This window comes from Lagopus muta, chromosome 6 (genome assembly GCF_023343835.1).
Source record: "Lagopus muta isolate bLagMut1 chromosome 6, bLagMut1 primary, whole genome shotgun sequence".
NCBI lineage: Eukaryota > Metazoa > Chordata > Aves > Galliformes > Phasianidae > Lagopus > Lagopus muta.
In genome coordinates this window covers 31,933,153-31,955,740 of record NC_064438.1, presented here as the reverse complement: position 1 = coordinate 31,955,740, position 22,588 = coordinate 31,933,153, and the positions used below count along the sequence as shown (strand labels likewise).

At 33.5% G+C, this 22,588-nt stretch overlaps 1 protein-coding gene across 8 annotated transcripts in view; it reads right to left on the bottom strand.

Moving 5' to 3' along the window:
• Positions 1-22,588, bottom strand: part of DPH6 (diphthamine biosynthesis 6) — a 177,770-nt gene that overhangs the window by 11,809 nt on the left and 143,373 nt on the right. For 2 of the 8 annotated variants that reach the window (XM_048947737.1, XM_048947736.1), the window contains one exon: positions 1,287-15,187. The exons of the other annotated variants lie outside the window; for them this stretch is intronic. Coding sequence is in view for 1 of the 2 variants with exons in the window: in XM_048947736.1 (XP_048803693.1) it covers positions 15,180-15,187 (8 nt within the window). In the remaining variant the exon portion in view is untranslated. Of the gene's footprint in view, positions 1-1,286; positions 15,188-22,588 lie in introns of those variants that run through there. 8 annotated transcript variants of the gene reach the window in all.

Below are 22,588 nucleotides of genomic sequence, written 5' to 3'. Positions count from 1 at the left end.
GCTGTTTTAAAAATGTGATCTGTGGTAGATGATCTGGTTTTAACAATGTTGCTGTACTGCCAGAAGGAAATACATTGTTCAAGAAAAGATGTCAGTTTTAAAGTAAAGCAAAGATGCCCACATCGCCCTCCCTTTGGTCAACACTGATACTTTATGCCACGGGCCTTAACTTGTCAGGGGACTTCTGCACTACAGAACATGGTAGTGAGAAAGACAGACTACAGAAAGCCATCAAAATCTGCTCACAGAGGGCTGATATTCTCCCAGAAAGAATATAATCACTGTAAAGGTCTTATTGGTATATTCTACATTACATTAGGTAAACAAATTATGCAATTACCAGAAAGATCAAATAGAATGAGGCACATCTTTTTTTTCCTTCTGTTGCCGACAACAGAATGCGTATGTGGGTAGACAAGGAAGACAACGGAACACTGTTGGCCAACTGAAATTTTGCCAGACCACCTTGTGGGGCAAAGCAAACTCACCTACAGGCTGCCACAAGAAGCCATCATTAGGTTCATTAGAGTCATACAGATCATGGTAAGACAAGGTGAAACATGAAGATGCTAAAGGCTTGTTATGATGATGATTAACAATAATTGATCAGATTTCATTTTTGACTTACCAAGAGCAATGAGGAAAACTGGATCTTATCATATACAGTCAGAACTCTATATAACCACATTTGTGTCCTGTTTACATTTTCAGCAACCAATTGAGGCAAATGTTTGAAATGCTACCTGTATTAATGTAATCAGATCCAAAGTTCTAATGAAAAATAACGTGAAGTATTTAAGCCATAACCTACTTGCTCAAAACATAAAACTTGGTTATTTATTCCTCCAAAATCCTAGTTTTTTCTCAGGGGAAATTTGGAAGTTTTAAGTTCATTGATCCTCAGCTTTGCCGCTCTTCTCTCCTCTGACCTTTTAGGTATTTTCTGGCTACTGTTGCATTTTTGTTCTGACTAGTTTGTAAATTATAAATCTTATTATGCCTTTTTTTTTTTTTTTTTTTTTTCAAACCACTTGCTACAATCCTACTCACAGTTTCATTTTTGAGACCAAATGAAGATTTACTGTATGCAGAACTGGGTAAAAATTCTGTTGTGATCAGCACAATATATTTTATACTCCATCATGATCATTTTTCTGGCTCCATGTCAGTATAACTTTTTCTGCTTTTTACAATGGTTTACAACTTAAATAATTTAATACAACAGTTGTTATATTTTTATTGCAAGCTTATAAAACTTGTACCATAAGTCTCTTTCATGCAATATATTAAAAAAAAAAAAAAAAGACAGAAGAGAAAGGGAACTGCTGATTACTAAAACTATAATTCAGTCTTGAAATTCTAAATGTATAATAAAGTGCTTCTGATTCACTTGCATACAGTAGATCTTGTCAGAATTTCTCAGATGAACTACCTCTTCATATTTAGTACTCCTCACCTGTTGTTTTAATCTTGATATATGAAAAACAATGATTTCACATTTCAGACAGTATGCTGATGGTCCAGGGCATAGCATAAATTATCCAGGGAGGGGAATGCCATTGCCAACTCTGCCTCTGAGTAACTGGAAGTCCTTAGGTAAGTTCTTTTGGTCTCAACGACGCATATAGAGCTACTCTTTACTGAATTTTGCAAAGGCTGCCAGTGGTGTAAAGACAGGCAGTTATCTCCTTAGGCCTTAGATGGGACTTTTGTGTCTGTATTTTGAGTTTAAGGTTCCTAAACTCAATCGCTAAATTTTAGAATTTCATTTTTTAAACTAGAAATAGCACCTTATGAATCACAGAATCATAGAATTGTAAGGGTTGGAAAGGACCATGGGATCATCTAGTCCAACTCCACAACCTGTGTAAACAGCTTATTCCACTGCTCTGTTACCCTCAAAGTAATGAAGTTTTTTTCTCATGTTTATAAGGAACTTCCTGTGTTCCATTTTGGGCCTTCTGCGCCCCCTTCCATGTTGCTGGGACCACAGGAAAAAGCCTGGCTGCATCCTTTTTACACCCTCCCTTCAGATATTTACAAGCATTGATAGATCTACTCTCTTTTTTCTCCAGTCCCAGGTCTCTCAGCCTTTTCTCATAAAGGAGATTCTCCAGGCATCTAATCATCTTTAAGGTCCTCTGTTAAATTCTGTTAAATTCTTTAACTAGGGATCCCAGAATTGGACACAGTATTGGATACAGATGTGGCATCATGACATAGAGTAGAAGGGGAGCACAACCTCCCTTGACCTGCTTTTAATTCATCCCAGGATACCATTAGCCTTCTTGGCCACAAGGGCGTGCTTCTGGCTCATAGCCAACCTGCTGTCCACCAGGAAACCCAAGTCCTCCTCTGCAGAGCCTCTCTTCAGCAGGTCAGCTGCTAAATAAGCACGTGTTTATTCTTCCCCAGGTGCAGGACTCTGCACTTCATAGAATCATAGAATGGCCTGGGTTGGAAGGCACCTCAAGTATCATCAAGTTCCAAATCCCCTGTCTCAGGTGTATTAATATCAGTAAGTTTACTTCTGACAGTATAAATTTGTCAGAAGTAAATCTTACTGACTTGAAAATTACACATGTATCCCTATTTCCAGAGTAATTATTCATATTTTTGAATCTTAGGATAAAAACTATGAGATATAGTATAGATTCTTCACAATCCAGTGCAGTAAACCATTTCTGCACAAAATGGATTATTATTGGATGCCTTATTTCTTTTACCTCATGAAAGTCAAATATTTCAATTTCTAGGGCTAGGCTTAATAATCTCCAGAACATATTTCTAATGGCTTGGCAAAAATAAACTAGATAATTCCTGTAAATCACTTAACTGCATGACCTTAATACTACAAATACAAAGGCTTTTTACTTTGCCTAAATGATTAAGATTTTATAGTAGAAATCAGCTTGAGATTTCTAAGAGATCAACATAACAAGCTGAGAAATAAACTACTATTTGTCCAAAAGCTTGACAGAAGAACAGACATATCAAAATTAGTTTCAGAATTGTGTTGTAATGATTTCCTCTCTACTTACAAGGATCACTCACTTTGTAGAATGAAATGAAAGATCACAGAGGTCTTCTTTTTTTTCAAGACTCCAATCATGCAATGCCAAAATGATTAATAAATGAGTAATAAAAACAGTGTTGGACACCAAGATTAAGCTGCAAGATATTTTTTTAAAATAAAATATACAGTAAAAACAAAACAAAAAAACAACTTGGAAGACAATTTGTGTTTATGTACTTGAGAAACTCCAAGAATATTATCTAGAGGACAGCAACTTTATTCTGACATCTACCTTTTTTCTTCTCATTACATATCTTAGATATTATGTTTACCTTTGTAATTTTATAGTTATGCAGATAACTAGATGAAGACATCTCTATATATAATGGATTTCAAGAAATATGTTAATCTCTTCCACTCTAGAGGTAGTTGCATGCGTGATCATTCAAACAACATTTAGTAACTGATCACAAATGCCCTGCATGTACTGTTAAAATTTCTACTTATTGCCCACTTACCAGTCAGAATCCCCTTTCCAACAGAATGATACGATCTGTGGATTTGCTTCTCTAATGCTTTACTCTCAAAGTTCCAGGGTTCAGTAAGGTTGGATCTATTAGTAAGAAACTCCACAATACCAGACAGAAAAGTCAAGATCATGAAACATCTGAAGAATGAGCTAGCTGCCATATGGAAATGTCTAAATGTCATCCATTACTATTGTCGCTTTTCCATATAGCAGATACTGAAATCAGTACGCTGTAGTGGTTCAGTAAATTTTTCTCTTAACAAGTTAATAAAACAGTGATCCCCACATAGTCTTTCCATCAAAATTTCATAGCAAAAAATGAGAATATTAAATGCACTAAGATAGGAAAGATCTGCTCCATTTGCTCTGTAATGATAATCTTTTACAAAAGAGGATTTTTATTATTAATTCTTCGCCTTCTAGGGATATTCTAATTTCCTGGAATGTAAAAATGCCTTAAGCACAGCAATTTGCTGAACTAGACTGAATTTCAGGATGTTTCAAATGAGCTGATAAACAATGATATAATTAGCAATTATTAGATCAAGACTGTACAGAACAGATAGACAAGTGAACAGGCCAATTGACAAGCAAGTTGTGGATATTGTTTTTAAAACTGTAAGATGCCATTATGCTTTCATGTGCATCATAACTTTTCTTTTAGAGAATTAAATACCATGCTGCTTATTCTTTCTTTAGAAATGCAGATTATTCTATCAACAAAATCCTTGGGGTCACAATCACTGAACAAATCCTTCTGTGTATGAATAATGAGGAATTTACAGGCTGAATATAACTTATGCACTAAAAGTGATTAGACTGATTTTTTTTTTTTTCAATTAAATAGTTACAAATCAATTGCATAAGCATGCTAAAATGAAGACTTGGTGTATTTCTTAAGCACTCAGCTTTGCAGCTCCTGAATGAAATATATTAGTTTACCTCAGAAAATAAAGAATGCAATCAGATACACTACGGAAAAACTGAAGTACAAGAATAATGTATTTTATACTATCACTGTATTTTCACCTGGATATCACTATATATCTTTCACTACATATCACCTGGATATTTGTTATTTATATATAATTTTGTCAAACTGTCAGACAGTGGCTGGGAAGTGTGGCAGCTAGATGACAGAGACAAGGCTAAGGGGCTGTTTGAGATGCAGAATGAAGTTACTAGCTGAGATTTTCCTCTGAAAGAGTCAGACACAGAACAGTCAATAGGCTGTTATCTATAGAGACAGGTTCAGATTTCAACACTGTCCTGCCAGAATGAATAGCCATTGAAATGAATGTCTTAATTATTATTTTAATTCTGACTTGATCACATTCAGGAGGAATACTTCACAAGAATACATATTGATTCACCGATATTAGTCATGAGCCTTATGATTTTTAAAATATGAAAGTTCAAACTAAAAAATACTTGCTGTGGGCCAAGAACATATTCTTTTATAAACTTAGGATGGAGCTATTTGCATGTAACTTAACAGTTTAAGAGCTAGATGTCTAAAGCAAAACAGCTCTCTGTTCCAAAAGATTATTAATCCCACTGCAAAATAGGATGAACGGTTCTTGAAGGTGTCTGTCTCCCAGCACAAAGAACCGAGACCATGAGGTTAAACAAAACAGTCAACTTCTAGGCAGTTAGAAAAAAATAATCTTACCCTAGGTGTCCAGGCAACTGTGAATTGCATCACGCTCAGTTTTAACAGCAACAATGAATTTAAATGGGTGTCTGGCTAATTGAGTTATTATTGCAGACAACTGCATTGCATAGTCCCTCACATTAAATGATCAGCTAACCCTTACTATTCAAAGTTATTCCTGAATGGCTTTCCAGTCTTAACAAACCAGCTTCAAGTGGAAATACAATCAGTGTTCATGCAGAACAATGTAACACTTTTAATTTCAGAATGATTTAGGCACACTTTATTCAGATACAGTGCTATGTATTTGTCTAGTAAACTTTAGGCACACTTTATGGAGAGATATAGTGATATCTGTTTGTCTGGTAAGCTTTTCCTTATCACTTCTATTGCTCAGAAGAATTTAGTTTTAAAAATATGCAGAATAGAGAAGTTTGCAATTCAGTATTTCTAGCCTAAGGGAAATTTTAAAGCAAATAGATCAGCTGCTTAAAAGCAGTTATAATTAGAAAAGAAACTATATAAACTGGAAGCGTCTTACCCAGATCTACTACTTTGCAGTCTTCTTTTCCAGTTTACCTTTGCAACTGCAAGAAAGTGAATTGTCTTTGCATTTATTGTTGCTGTAGGGCTAAATTTAGACTTCAGACCAAGCTTAATTTTAAGTGTTAAAAACAAAGAAGCTTTTCTTTGACATCCTAATTAAAATAAAGGAAGCTATTTAAATCTGCCCAAAGACATGCACAGCAGAGGTTGTCTTAGTGGCAACACTTGCAGCAATATGTACATAAGGAAGTCAAATAGATGAATCATATACTCAGCTGTGCTTCAAGCACATCACATCCAAGCTATATGCACATGCTTATACTCCTGAAGAATCAAATTCACCTTAGACTAACAAAAACAAACAAACAAACAAAAACCCCAAACTGAACAAGGAAACAAAGCAATCACACACACAAAAAACCTCAAAACTACCAACAACAAACAAGCAAACAAACAAATGTCAAAGAACCTTCAAACCCAAATAGTTTAGAACAGAATTAAAGAAAATAATTCTGACTCCACTCTAAATTTGGAAAATTTGGAAAATTTTCAGGCACTACACTCATCAACATTGTCAACTTTACCTACAGTTACATAACAATATTAACTGAACACATTCTCCTATTTTTATAAACTGAATCAATGCCAGCCAGTTGGCAGTTTTTGTTTTAATTTCTAATTTCACTGAAGACTGATTATCTATCAATTAATAACAGGTCTTTCAATCATGACAGTTTTCTGTCACCTCTGAATCAATCAAATGTCTTCTAGATTAAGTCAGCCAGGCAGAACAGAGCTGTTATGCTGTTTCAAAATAACTCAAGGAAAGGAATCACTACTTTTAAAGGAAATCCATGTAGGGTCCAATATGAACACCTTATTTGTTATAAGCATCATGAAAATAAATTATCAGTTGCTTAAATACACATAAAATTATGTTTTTATCCAGGAAACAAAAGATGCCTCAATACTGAATATTATGTGACTTCTAAATAATTGGATATTATCATATGGTGGGAATTAAATGGTTTTATGAAGAACTATTTTGAGATTGAGTGCTCTTCAATTTTTCTTGGAGTACTAGTCAAATTTGCATGCTATCTTCACCTAATGCCAATGAATCAGTGCCAAAACCCTACACAATGATTAGCTTTAGTCTATCATATTATGAAAAAAAAAACACAGAGAAAATATTCTGAGATAAAGATACAGTTTGGCACATGTTTATACTACACTACATCTGACATGTCTGTACTTGAAAAGATTATAGGAATATGACTTTGATATTAGTTCTGATAATAAGAAATAAGTGTATGCAACTAACTCTTGATAATACTCCATTGGTATGTTAATGCTATTATGAATTCTATTCTTAATTTTGTTCTAGAATTATGAATTCTACAGCCTATATGATTGCAAAATTAGTCTTAAATATACCATGTTTGAAAAGTCTGGCCTAAAGCTATGGCATTCTTCATTCTTAGTCTTTGGTCTGTATCACAATCACAGAAACCATTTTAACTGACAAGGCTTAATTCTTTCATGCTAAGAGTAGAGTATATTCCTTTATTTATATATCTGTTCATTTACTTACATGGAACTGAAGTTCCAGTTATCCAGGCCAGTATCTACCACTTCAAAGATTGTTTTACACATATGTTGTAAGCCAAGATTTTTTGTTGGTCAACAGCATGTCAGCTCAGTGGAATAAAATATTTTCTAAATCAAACACATTGTTAGGAAATAAACCAAAAGACTGAAACCAAACAGTCAAAAGAAAATGACATATATGCCCTGCCTTATCTATGGCACCACAAATAAAAAAGCAATAGTAATTTCACCTTTGCAGGATGAGTAGATGTGTTTCATTTTTGTATCAGTTATTTTTATGTTTACTGTTCTATTCCTAGTACTACTGAGGCATAATTTAGAGGTGATATGATGGAAAGTGATTTGGTGCAGATATAATTCATTAATGCTTTTAATTTCTTCACTTTCAAAACAGAAGGCAAGATAGAACAAAATTAAAACTACTTAAAATTTGACATTATATATTAGATCTTTCTATTCTTAATTTATCTTTTAAATTTTATGCCATGTTCATTGGAATTTTTAAACTTTCATAAGCATATTTTGTCTTAAATCCTGCACATAACTTCTCCCCAGAGCACAATATCCTGTGAGGAATAAGCATAGAGTCATAGAGGGGTCTGGTTTGGAAGGAGCCTCAAGGATCATCAACTTCTAAAGCCCTGCCACAGGCAGGGTTACCAGCCACTATATCAAGTACTGGCTTAGATTGCCCAGGGCTCCAGCCACCCTGGTGTTAAACATCTCCAGGAACGGGGATCCACAACCTCTGTAGGCAACCTTTTCCAGCACTACACCACTCTCTCAGTAAAAAAATTCCCCGACATCTAACCAAAATCTCCCCTCCTTTAGTTTAAAACCATTGCCCCTTTTCCTATCACTATCTACCCATGTAAAAAATTGATTTCCCTCACATTTGTAACTTTCAATACTGGAAGGCCACAATGGGGTCTCACAGCCTTCTCTTTTCCAGGCTTCCTTCAGTCTATCTTGGACACAGTAATCCAGCTGGGGCCTCATGAAGGCAAAGCAGAGAGGGACAATCACCTCCCTGTCCCTGCTAGCTAACCCTCTTCTGATGCAGCCCAGGATAAGATTGGCTCTCCAGACTGCAAGTACACACTGCTGGCTTATGTCAGGTTTTCCATTAACCAGGGCCCCTGAGTTCTTCTCAGCAAGGCTACTCTTTTCAAGGATTTCTTCTCTCAGTTTGTATACATATTGAATACATCTTTTGAGTTGATAAACTTGAATAATAACTCGTATTCTTTTTGAAACCATTGAAGTTAAATCAAGTACAACTCAGAATTCTCTGAAGATGATAAGCAGATGAAGTAGAATGGAGGAATATAGTCCTCCAAAAAATAATTTGTTCAAGAAAGCAGTTGTTCTCTCAATTGATTTTATGAGAACCGGTGTCAATATGTTGTGTAAGAGACTATTTTGTGACTGTATGACACTTCCCAATCTGGATTTTACTACTTACAGTGGTTCCATCATTTACAACCATTATAGAGAAAAAAAAAACAACAATTCAAACCACGAAACAAACAAAAAAACCTTTCCTTCTCAGGCTCTTTTAAAAGCATTGATTATGTTTGTTGTTTTTTTTTTCCATTTTGCCACCAAGTCTCTTTCTTGTTTTCTATGTCTCAGTGAACTCTAATCTTTCACTGCCATAACAGTATTTAGGAGAAAAATAGGAGGAAATAGGAGGAAAACACTCACTGTATTCAGGAAGAAAATTAAAGAAATAAAATCAGAGAAGAAACAGAATGTAACCAGAGCAAATATCACAAATTTAACTATCAGGAGCAAACCATGTTTTTCATCTAAAATTCTGATTGCTAATCTGCAAACTATCACTAAATATCCTACTTAACAAAATGAACTCACACTAACCTTAAAAGCTGTCCATAATTTTAATGGCAAATAAGAAGGTTCTAAGTTTAAAACATACTAATTTCAATTTTAAAAATCTATCCTTACCCTAACTATTACTCTGTGGTCGCAATGTAAATGACTGTGTGTTTTACTGAGATGTAATTAATAGTTATCAAAAGATAAAATACTACTTATATAATGAGAATGGAAGAGTAGCAACCCCAACAAAAAAAGAGAAATGTCAGAATAATGGTGACAAAACCAACCTTATTCCTCTTCAGATCAGTGTGTTTTTCATAAAAGGAATTAAAAGAAAAAAGACCTAAGAGTGTAAAAAAGGTCTGACCTGAAGAAAATCCTGACTCCACTAAAGTCAAAGGGCTTTTTACCACTGAATTAAGTAAAACCACAATTTCATGAACTGTGTATGTTTAATTTAAATCTGTATACATCATCTTCCTATTATGCCTTTTTTCACTTTGGAAAGGTGCCTGTGCAGGAGAGTAGGCTGCAGAAAATATTTGGCAAGAATTCAGTAGACAAAAGTTCAATTTCTGTTACAGGCTTACTAAGAAAACCTGAATTAGTCACTACTTTTGTCTCCTGTCTCTAGGTTCTTTCTACAAAACACAGTTGGACAGTGCTAAACTCTTTCCTCAGGTACCCTGCAATTAAAAGATACAATTGTGCTACATCTAGATATATCTTTTTATTGTACTAAAAACATTATCTACTAAATTCCATGATAGACCAATGTAATATCCCTGAAGGCACAAGAAAAAAAAAACATAATGAGAATACATAAGAAAGAAAAATCAACTGATAATGGTTTGATGATAATAGTGGCAGCTATTAAAAAGATTTCATCTTTAAACAAATAACAAGAAAATAGTTGAGAAACAGAAGGTCAAAGTACAATTCATATGCTTAATAAGAAAAAGCCAGAACAGTGGAATTTCTACTTCCAGGTAATTCTTTGCTACAGTAAATTTCACATTATTTTGGAAATGTCACTAATGCTGCATTTAATGAAATTTCAACAAGCTCTGCATGGACAGAACACTGAGCAAGATGACAGCCTTTCTGTAATCACTAACAGTTTGAACTTACTCCAGGAGTTATAATTTTTTTTGGTCCACAGCCTACAGAATGGCTGTAAACTATCTGTACTTTCATTTCAGCTTCAATCTTGCAATACAGTCTGTGTGAAATGTTCCCTATGGCTACAAGTTTGACTCACTTCAGCAGAAGGTCATGATTATGCTTTTAGGGACAACAAAAGGTTTTCATAAATTTTAGATAAATTCTATTTCTTTACTATTCATTATTTGACTTTTTATGAGATTTATGAGATATAAAATCTGTGATCCATAAAGAAGGCAAGCAACAGCAATCACAGTCAAACAGCTTTACTCAACCTAGTGAACTAGTCAAGTCCAGTTCACAGTTACAGGATGAAGCTCAGGGGTTGATCAAGAAAGTTACCTCAAACACCAGATTAAAACACCCTCAGGAGCTTTAAGATCGCGAAACAGATTAATGAAGCTGATGCAATTAGTTCCAAACATGCAGAAATATTTAGCCTGTAGGAAGAGATAAAGATTCATATCTGGTCAAAGAACATTTTTCAAATGAGATAATATGGAACTGTCACTTTGCAAACAGAACACTACTAGTCAATCAAGGAACTATGGCTGCAGGAACACCAGCAGCTGTTTGGCAAAATACTGCCTAATGATTACAGTGTACCAGCAAATCTGTTTGGTTTTTTTTTCAGTAAAGGTGATCAGTGTGGGGAAGTGCTGTTCCATGAGGATTTTATTAAGATTTCTAAAGTTGTAAAAAGATGTAAAGTTGTGAAGTTTTTCGAAAGAGTTCTAAATGATCAGAAAGTACTTGTTACAAATTGGTACAAATTGGTACAAATTACCAGACTTGCAGTTTACCTTGCAATTATATGAAAATTATGCACAGTTTTTTCATTCTGGTGTAACTCAGCCTTTGCAAGAAAAATTATGCATCTCTTGTGAGAGTCCTCTAAGATTAACAAACTTCAGAATAATGAAGGAGAAGCAGTTTGTCAAATACAAGACCCAAGAGCATAGGGCCAACATTTGTTTTCCGTTACTTGAAATAGTACAAGTAGGATATTAGAAAACAAACTTGCAGAATCCTGAGCAGAGACTGTCAATGCCAGTGTCTATTTTAAGAAGAGAAAGACACTTCAAATGCTAGACACTGCAAAGTAAGAAGAAGCCAAGATGGGTTTGCTAAGCTGCAATCAGATGCGTTTTGCTTGAAAACTGAATGACATAAAACATGTTCAAGACAGACTTCATAACACTGAAAACTTAAAATGAACTCCAAAAACCAGTGAGCTTGAATCCCAGCTTAGGAGAAAATATTTGAAATTTCTTAAAAATTCAGAATGAAAGTGTCAACAGCCTGCTTAGACAAATAATGTACACATGAAAAACACAGAAAACATGAAACAGTTCAGCAAGAAAAAGGTAAAAAGAAAACTCTAAACTACCTATAAACCATAGTTAAAACAGTACGATCTGAAATGTAAAGAAAGCAGACTGTGTTGCTCTACTGATATGATTTTGTGTTTCTGTGGTCTTTTTATGTTGTCAGATTGTTATTGGAACTATGTGAATGATGCAGAAAAATTTCAACAGAAATCAGCAACAGAAGCCATAAATAATATCAGAAAGAATAGGGACAATGGCAAAGAAATTCCAGAGAGCGAGGACTCTGATATGCAACTTTCATTTCTAAACTTATATCGCCTATTTTAATCCAATGAACATTGGGAGTGAGAAGAAACAACTGTCACCTAAGTGTTTTCTTAAACATATAAATATTAAAATCTCACAGGACCTGAATGACATCCTCCTCTGTGTAATCATGTAATCATGACAGAATCATGCAAGCAAACTCAGAAGTAAGCAGAGGAATTAAATTGAAAGGGGCCAGAATCATCCTTCATTCCTTTCTAGCAACAGTCAGCAGCCACAATGACAGGAAAAATGGCCAAACATTAGAGGTGGCTGAGATGGTATGATCAGGCTCCCATTTAATTATCTGCTTGCCCCTACAGACCTTTCCACCCATTGCATTCCCTCAACATCCTCTCTTAATTTTCTTCAGTCTTGACTATGACCATCTACTTTCAGGAAACAAAGTTTTTCCTTTCCAAATACTGTAGGAATTAAATATATGAGTGGGGAAAGGAAAAGAATTCTGTGGTTTAAAATTTTTAAATGCTTTCTGTATTCTATGATAATATTAGGATCAATTGACTGACAAGTGGAAAATTTTCTTGGCAGAGATGGGAGCCAGAGGAAATTAATGTTCACCTGTATATACAATGGTGCATACATATGTACTTTAACTGTAAAATGTTCCTATCCTTTCACGTCTAGTCTAATATTCCAAGCAGGGATAAATCAAACTGACTTGTAAAACGATAAGGAGAGGAAACACAATTTTATATAAGATTTTTTGCATTTAAAAAAATATCTATTTTTACATAAATTTTTCCAGTAGCTATTAAAAATGAAAATTTTATTGGTCAAAATAACAGAAATGTATTAGTGCATATTTTACCTTTATTAATAACCATACATTGGAATTGTATATTTTAGTTTTGTAAATGTTATTTTACTGTAATGTACTAAAGAATCTACAGTATGTGACAAGCTTTCATTAGAAAAACCAGACAAGTGAAAGTGAAGAATTCACTGTAGAATATCTTAAGTTTCTAAAAGGAAGAAAATGATAAATCAAGTCTAAATTAAGTCTCTCCTGAGGATCTACATTCACTGTACTTTATCTCTGCATCCTGTTGGATACCTAAGCATCAGCTTTCATTTTATTTGCATGGAAAAGTTTGAAATATCTTTATTTACATTTTGGAAGTAAAATTTCAACTGTTTAGGAGAATAACAAGAAAAAAAAAGAAAATATGAATATTTATAAAAACACATTGTAAAGACATAAACAGTACAGAAAAATGAATAAGCTATTGTGCTTTTAAGCACAGAAAGTATCTAAGGCATGGTAGATAACCTTTTTTTTAATACTAATAATTGGTTGTTCAAAATGCATTCATTTTGCAAGAAGTGTTTCTAAGGCTAAGTTGCATGTATAAATTGTGTTTATGGAGGCAATGAAAAAAATTTCAGTTTTCAATTAATTTTCTAATTTCCACTTATGCCTTAAGGTATTTGTCACAATCCTCTAGCTACTAGATACTTAGTTTTTCAGGCATGTTAAAATTTTGCTGCAGGATTCTTATTGTTTCAATTGTCTTTATATGGGGCCACTTTTAGAAAGGTAATTTTAGACAAGCTTCAGTTCAGAAAAGTGCACACAGATTTAATTACTTTATGGATGGATGAGGTATGTACATACATACTCACCTAGTGCCATGATTACTAGATCAATTTTCTTAAACACACTAATTTATAACTCTTTAAAATAACTGTTTCAAATCTGTCAATTTGCAATGTGTGTGCATATACATGTGAAGAATTTATAATCACAGAATCACAGAACTGTAGGGGTTGGAAGGGACCTCCAGAGATCATCAAGTCCAACCCCCTGCCAAAGCAGGTTCCCTATGGCAGGTCACACAGGTAGGCATCCAGGCAGGTCTTGAACATCTCCAGAGAAGGAGACTCCACCACCTCCCTGGGCAGCCTGTTCCAGTGCTCCATCACCTCACTGTAAAGAATTTCTTGCATAATGCTGTACATGTTACTGTCGTATAGTGCCCCTGCTTCCCAGTTGACCCAATGCCAGTATATTCTAATAAGTGATAAAATGGTATTTCCTGCAGCTTCCCCTTATTCTCTTAAGGTTTCAATTTCATTTGTTATTTTGAAGGGTTTTCTGAAAAATAATAGTTCATGGCTATTTTGTATTCTAAAGAAGTGATTGATATTTACACTACAAACCACATTATCTACAGGTGTTTTGCAGTAAATGAAACATAATCATTTCTAATCATACCACCTTGCCATTCTTAATTGATGACATGAGGTTTACTGTAAGAATCATTTAAACAACAATATTAATTATCAGTTGATTTTATTCAAAGAATAAAAGGCTAAATTAGTACTGCCATAGTTCAATTTTGTATACCATAAAGTGAATGTACATAAGCTGTTTAATACTCTATTTTTAAACTACAAGGTAATGAGTCAGCAGAAACCCTGAAAATACACTATTAATTTCCTCTTTCTCACTCTACTATTTTGGCAAAATTTTAAATTAATCATATAAGTACATGAAATCAATGTGAAAGAAGGTTATTTGCAAGGCAGAGCCCTAAATACACACACATTAAGTTTTGTGAAAGACTGCTTTTGTAAGGACAGAAAAATCTTCTGAAAAACTTTAATAAATCAAACAAAATCTAAATTCAGTAATTGTTCTCAGTGCTTTATATAGGAGACCACGATTTTTCTAAGCAATCTGGTGATCTTGCACAAATACCAGCTAAATTTATGGAATCAAAGAGGGGACAACAATGACACGTTTTCAAAGTCTACTTAATCAAAGAAACTGAACATTTCAAATGGCTTTGAAATGTTCTGCTTACAAAACAGCCTATCATTACAAAGTAATAACTAAGAAGTTATTTTGTATGCTGAGAGTTGACATTACTTTTGTATCTATTCAACAAATTAAAACCAAACCTAAGACCTCATCATGCAAGGCATGTTCATAATAATCACTAACTTGCATATTGCATCAGAAGTGCTTCAAAAAACATCCTCCATTTTGCTTAAGAATCATGATCTAAAGCAAAGCTGAACTACTTACCTCCTTCATAAAAGATAAACCACTCGAGCTGTTGACCATATCCCTATTTTAAATGGATTCCAGATGTCTCCATGCAATGGAAAGCACTCAACAGTTCACATGAGACGTATAACTATTTCACTATATCAAGAGTCTAAAGAAGGATATTTTCTATTAAAATACTTATTATCTTTCTGTTAATAAAAAACCGTTCTTTCTAATATATCAACAACAACCATCAGGATGTGCTGCTTGTAGACTGGTGTGAGGACTGGGTATGATCTATAATATTTCTTTTGGTTTTATGCCACTATTTTTCATCTGAAAAAAATATTAATGGCTACTAATTTAATAAAAAAAAAACACCCAATAGAATCCAAGCTTTGAATTACTCTTGTACTCTGCATAGTTTTGCTCACTACTTGCTACCTATCATATTTTCTGTACAGATCAACATTTTTTAAAACAGAAGCTTTTTCTTAATAATGCCGCTTGCTATATTCTGCATTCTATATTCTCACAACTCCTTTTTCTGGATCTAGGAAGTTTAGACTGCTGCTGGTTCTTACATCTTGTTTTGTTGCAATTGGTACACTGTATCAGCCTCAAGTTTCACTCTTCCACACTGCTGAAATTCTTTCCCAATGACGTTAATAATGTAATTGCCATTAATTCCAATATATTAGGATTTCCTTTGCCTAAAGGACAAAACATCAATATCAAATGATGTTTGGTGTTCAGATTTATTCCAATTTAACAGTCCAGGTTCTCAGTACTTTCTGAAACTTGGGCTTGTTTTACGTGTCTTGGCTTGTGATACATGAGAACAGGGATCATTCTTCAGAAGAACTAGAGATTGCAATCTCTCAGTATGATCGCTCTGGTTCAAAAGGGCCAAGTTCTTGCCCTAATTCCATAGCTCCTCCTGGCTAGTGAATAATACTCTTCCATTAATGCCTGGACAAGTTTTATTTGTGTGCCAGAAAACAAAAACAAGTTTTCCTATGTTTTACTTTACTATGGAAAATATATATAAGTCTTACCATCTAACAGAAGATGTCTGCTTTTTTCTCCTTAATGGCGTAGTGGGAAGAACTGACTGGATATATTTTAATTAAGATTAAGATAACTAATTGAGGGTTTCAAGCCAACTCAGTGCTAAAAATATACCAAATATTCTTTATATCAAATATTCTTTAATATGACACTGTACCCTGGAATTGTTAAGTCTCCTTAGTATAATTACTGACTTTGAATAGGGTTGTGGTGAAAATTATGCTTTTCAGCCTGTCTGTAGTGTATTCATTGAAAAGTGAAACATAATACAAGGAAAATTGTAAAAGAGCATTGTATGCAGTCTGTTTGAATAACTTCCACCTAACACCAAACACCAGAATATTCCTCCCAATTAATACCCGTCAAAGACACTTTTTAAGAAATATTATATGGTAAACTTTATGTAGAGCAAGTATTACAGCATTAATCTCCATAGCCAGGAAGTATTAGACGACATGTTTCCTATCAAAAGGTAATCTTAATGTGCTTAAAATTTTTGCAAAACTCCTTCACATTTTCCAACAAGTTAAGCCAAAAATGACAAGCAGTGCTTTTAATGAAAGCATTGTTAAACAGCTGAGGTTTGTGCATCTGAATTTTTAAAGGTATTAGATGAAAAGTTCAAGTGATTTGCATACAACGATGGTTAAAGACAATTACCAACAAAAAAAGATATTTGAGTTTAGAAGAAAAGTAAACTTTAAAAGGCCTAATCTAAAGATAGAGATCCTGATTATTTATGTTACTGTTATAGTTTGAGTGACCAAAATACCTGATTAAATCACAGCAGGTAAGCTATGCTACATGTTATGAAAGAAAATAATTCCAATCACATTCTATGCAGTTAATGCAAAGAAAAAATAGTGTAATCAGCTAAATTAGAACATATTTATCTTCATGTATATATCTGTAGAAAATACCTTAGGCGTACTTCAATTATTCATGCTCACTATAGAAATGACAAGATCCCTTGACAATTCTAGAATTATATAGTTATACCCAACAGAAGAGCAATCTCAGAACAGATTTGATCTCATAGCTCCTTCTGAAACAAGGCATGCATTTCAATGAACAATTCTTCAGTGCTCTACTTACCTGGTCTCACTAGAACGCTTCCTATAAAGAGCACCTGACTTTGAAAGTTGCCTAGCATCTGTAAACTTCAGCCAAGAGCTTCAGGAAAAATAAAGCTGTATAATTTTACCATTTTGTATGAAGATAGCAAGTCACTTAATGCTTTTGTGCCATAAATAAAATGCTGTTTGTATATTTCAAATGTACATCCACAGCATCAATGTATGGATGTGATATTCTTGAGAGTAAAACAAGTGAGATGCTGTTTCAACCCAATAGCTTGTATACTGAATCATACTGAAGAGAATAATACACCAGGAAAATAGATCTAATAATGTATATTTTTTTGAGTTCTTTTTTTCATCTCTCTCAATTATTCAGTGCTCTGGAGACAACTTTACATTTTAGTTCTATATAAGGGAAAATACTTTTAAAAAGAGATGCATTTGTTTTGTTTTTAATTCCTTTGCTTTTACTTTTTAAATAAAGATATATAATAATGCTTAAATGCCAGTTAAGGAAGTAAGATATGAACTATACATTTCAATCAGCTTCATCAGTAAAATTTTCAGAAAAAAATTGCAAAAGCAATATTGTGGCAATTATTTTCAGACCCATAGATGTGAATATCTATCCTTTTCCAACCTAAGAAAACAACGTTTTTTAAGATTTCAGTGAGACATAATACTACAGTCACATCACTGACGTTGTGGGCCACAACCACAAATAGAGTTTATTCACAGTTACACTACATATTGCCTCTTTTGAAGAATTTCTGTGAAGCAGAATAGCACAATACAGAATAAAAAAGATTATTTCTTCTTACATATTATTTTTATTATATATATTTAAGGAATAATAATCCAATTTTATGAAATAGCCTAGGAATTCAGCCAGAAAATAATGAAAGAAATATGCATGAGATCATGTACCAATCTAACTTTCATTAGCATCTGCCAATATCTTAAGAACCTTACGAACCTAAATGTCTATATAATATGACAAATGTTTGCAAGAGCAACAAATCTACTCTTCACTGAGTCATTAGCTTGCAAAAATATTCTTAATCAAAATTCTCCAGTCATACAGCATACAACTTTATACCAGACAATTCCATCATTGCCCTGAGAGACAGCACACAAAAAAATACACTATGTAATTGCTGTCTACTTTACTCAAACTTGTACTGCTTTACTTTTTATGCTTTTCTGCACACTTTGAATTTACACTACTGATATGAAAATGTTGAAGGGATAACAGGGCAAAAATAAAAAATACTTTTAAATAAAGAAAAAGCCTCCAAAATCACCTGATAAAGATGAAGTTGTTCTTCCTTATTAGTAACTCATAAAGCTCAAAAAATGTGAAAATATAAGCTTTTGGTCTGTAAAAATGAAAATAATCTGACTTTAAGGACAAGTATGGATGTTTCAAGGAATCTGATAATTAAGAATCTCACTATTATGCTTTTTATTGCTACTTAATGATAAAAACGAATAAAGTGTTTTGTATTTTTCAGAAGAAGAACACATCTCTGATAGGAATGAATTCATGGAATGCATTGCATTTATATGCAGAGCTTATCTTTAAGTTTACCTACATAAATGTATTGAGTCTCCTTAGTGCCATATTCTCTTTATCAAAAAGTATTATCACCTATTAATCTGTTTCAATGAGGGGAAAAAAATAGAAAAAGAGAGCAAAGAAAACGAAAACAAGAAGAGAGACATTACTGATTCCTTTGCTGAAAAACTCAAAAACACATGTGAAAACATGGTAGTGAGCACAAAATAACCTATAAATGTATCTTAGATTTCAGTAGCAGAATTCAGAAAGAAATGTGAGATTGTACACAGGTAGCTCTAAAACAGCTGCATTGGTATAGCTCTGTATCAAAGTGTTTATTCCAACATTGAGTGAATCAGTTAAAGAACTTATTTCAATTTAAAGTTTTAGCCAAGGTTTCCATATACAGCTATGCAATACATAACCTTCAGATATCACATGCTTCGAGTAAGAAGAAGCTCTAACTTTGGTACCTGCCCTAGGCACCAAGTGATTAGAAAATGTATTTCTTATTCTAAAAGAAAAAAGGCCACTGCTCTGAAATAGGAACTTAATATACTTTAAAGTGAGTCCAGGTATAATACACTTTCCTATGAAAATTCATTCAAGAAGCAGCATTATTTAAAAAAAATATCTGCAAGTCTTTGATAACCAACAAAAAATTATTTCCCCATATTTTTATGAGATGTTCACAGTGAAGTGTAGTAGGTATAGTAACAACGTAGCCTTGAAAACAGATACAAAAACTTCCAGCCTTTTAGCAGTAATTTAATATATTAGGTCCTTCAGCTGGATATTTTGGATAGCAATAACAAGATTACAAAGCCACCTCTGTAGCCCAAGACCAAATTTAACTGCTTTTACCCTTTTAAAATGTCATTTCAAACACACTCATGAATCACGTCAGTGTTTCCTAATTGCTTATATATATTATAGTCTGATTCATTTCCCCAAGGACTAATTTAACTGTTTTTTTTTTCTCTATTTTTTGAGTAGCAACATAGTTCTGCTGCTTGAAGAATTATACTTGAAATATTCTTTGTTCTCTTAACAGAAAACCCAAAGAATGTGAAATTTTCCTCTTTCAGTTTGGCAAATTCTCAGATTTTTCTTCTAGCCTACATTAATAAGCTTTGGTAGAAAAACTGGCTCAGTTTTTAGCCTTCTTCAGACAGCATCATGATATTTTAAAAATATTTATGTGTGGCCAAATTATCTGTTGGCCACAATAACTACCTCATTAATCAATGATTGCAAAGATGGTCAGATATGAATAAAATTTATTTCTAACCACAAATTGTAGCCTATCATAAGTGCTCTCCTAGTTAGTACAAAATGTAGAAAAAAACTGCCTTCAGTTCTGCACAATGCATTAACTACATAACATACCAAAATGGTTCCAAAGAATAGGAAAAAATACTGGTAATGAAAGAAATAGTTGATTGTGAACAGCTTGCTTTGATATAGCAACATCTGTATGGCTGATTGTGGAGAAGAACTTGATAGTGGCTTATGAATATCTGAAGGATGTTAACAGGAAGAAAAAGGAGTATCTGTGTTTCACAGGTAACAAACTGAACTAGCAGGTACGATTAAAACTATGGACATTGGGATCAATGAAAAATAAGAATAAGACTAAAGAAAAGTTTTAAAAATGGACTAAACAGCTGAATGTTGAAAGGGTGTCCTTTTATAGACTCTGAGATATTTTAAGGGAACGGGAAAAGGTCATCATTCCGACCTGAAAAGTAGGCAATAATTTAACCCCCTGAAACTATGCTGTAGGGATCACTTGTAGATTAACAGCTGGATAATCTGATAGGATATTTAAATTTTTGATGTGTGTTGTTCTGAAGCTACAAGATAAATCTTGGAAGTTACTAGAATGTGGTTTTGAGCATGTTATTACTCTTAACTCCTATTAATTTCAATACTGAAATTCACTCACTGAGTTACACTGGTTTACCTTATGGCAAAAAAGCAATTAGAATTTTCTTCTGGACTGAGGCAATCTATAGTGTCACTTTCCCTACCTACTGAAAAAGGGATCAACAAAGAACTGTAAGATCTGTACTGAACTCCCCCCCTCGTAAGTAGTCATAATTATATTTTCATCTCAAAGAAAGGCAAAAGGTGGCATCACATCTGCAATTAGATCCATGTGTGATGAGAGATGCAATACTGCAATACTGAAAATGCTGTTTGCATGTTCTCCACTCTTATTCTTGGAATGTCTGACTCCATGCTCATTTGCTTTATTCTTATTGTACTAGTAGCTAAGGGACTATTAATGAATAAAGAAAAAACACAGTAAGTACACAAGAATCACTGCATCAGCGATGCTGAAATCTAGACAGAAGATAAAAAATACTGTGTTCCTCTGAAGTCATTGCTGCTACTGGAGCTGCTTGCCCATATTTCTGTAGAATGACCAGAGAGTTAAAGCTGCAGAAACTTCTTAAAATCATTGTATCTACTCAATTACTTTTGTTCTTGATTTCCATTTGTTTTGCCCAATATACATTCTATAAATAACCTTGAAAAAACAGATTATTTGACTATGTAACTAGGTATATAGTTGTAAATGCCTGCACCTGTGATTTCTCAGACTCATAATTACACAGACTGCATATATAAAAGTGATATGTACATTTGTACATACATATACATAGCACCTTATATTGTCATTGATATCTTCCTTTGAATAAGTTTTCTTATTTGTTAAAAAATGAAATTCCTCATTCTTGTAAACTGGTAATCTCAGTAAGACAAGAAATGTTGTGGTACTGCCTTGACAAATTCCTCAGAACACACTTTCAAATCTCAGAAGGCTCAGAAGTACTAATTCCTGGTGTTGTTTCCAACACCTTCACTAGAAATTACATCTTGTCTTCTTAATCTAGATTTGATGTTGCAACTGCTGTGATAATCAGGACATATATCAAGAAATATAGTTGGATTATGAATCTATTTTTTTTTTTAATATGTCTGTCAGTAATTAGCCATTAGTTGCTTGGCTTCACTACATGTTCCTTTAGGACAAACAAGAACATAAATATTGAACAATTAATTCAGCTTTACTTTTTTGCAAGATTAGTGCACATAGACATGTTGTTAAAAAATGTACCATTATCTGCCCCTGGTGCACTTCCACTTCTCCAAGATTTACACAGCAAAACTTACGTCTATCAATACTAGAAACCCCATACTTTGGAAAACATCTAGAAAAAAATGCGTGTTAAAAATGCAGTATCTTAATTAATGGAATGCTTAGTTTAGAAGCAGTATGTTTGACATGATTCTGCTCAAGGATTCCTAGGTGAGTGCCTAATCACAAGGGCTTCCGTTTCCAGAAGAAACAGTCCCATTTCAAGCAAGATTTTTTCCAGTCTGGTTTAACTCTACTTAATTGGTATTCTAATTATTTTTTTAAATTAAGTGTAGTATAGCTGAAGCTTGATAAACGTGTGAGTACAAACAGCCTTTTAGTTCTAAGCACTTACAAACTAGAGCCACATTTTAAACTGGTTACATATTCATTTTATTGCTGATACCAGACTGTATTTCTATTCCTGTTTGCTTTTGCGTTTTTATATTCTCCCTTCATTTTTTCTGTAGTATTAAAAAGGGATTATGTAATATGATGTTCTGGTGAATGCAGAACCTTTTCTACTCCCTAATAAATATTCAAAAATATTTTGCATACATCTTGTGAACAAGGCTTGTGAAATCATAATGGGATGATTTATGAGCATTCAACTTCCCTATACTGAAGTATAATCTAGTCAAATGGATGGTATAGCAAATCATCCTGACACATTTATATTAATGCATATTTAAATGAGAACAAGAAAGAAAT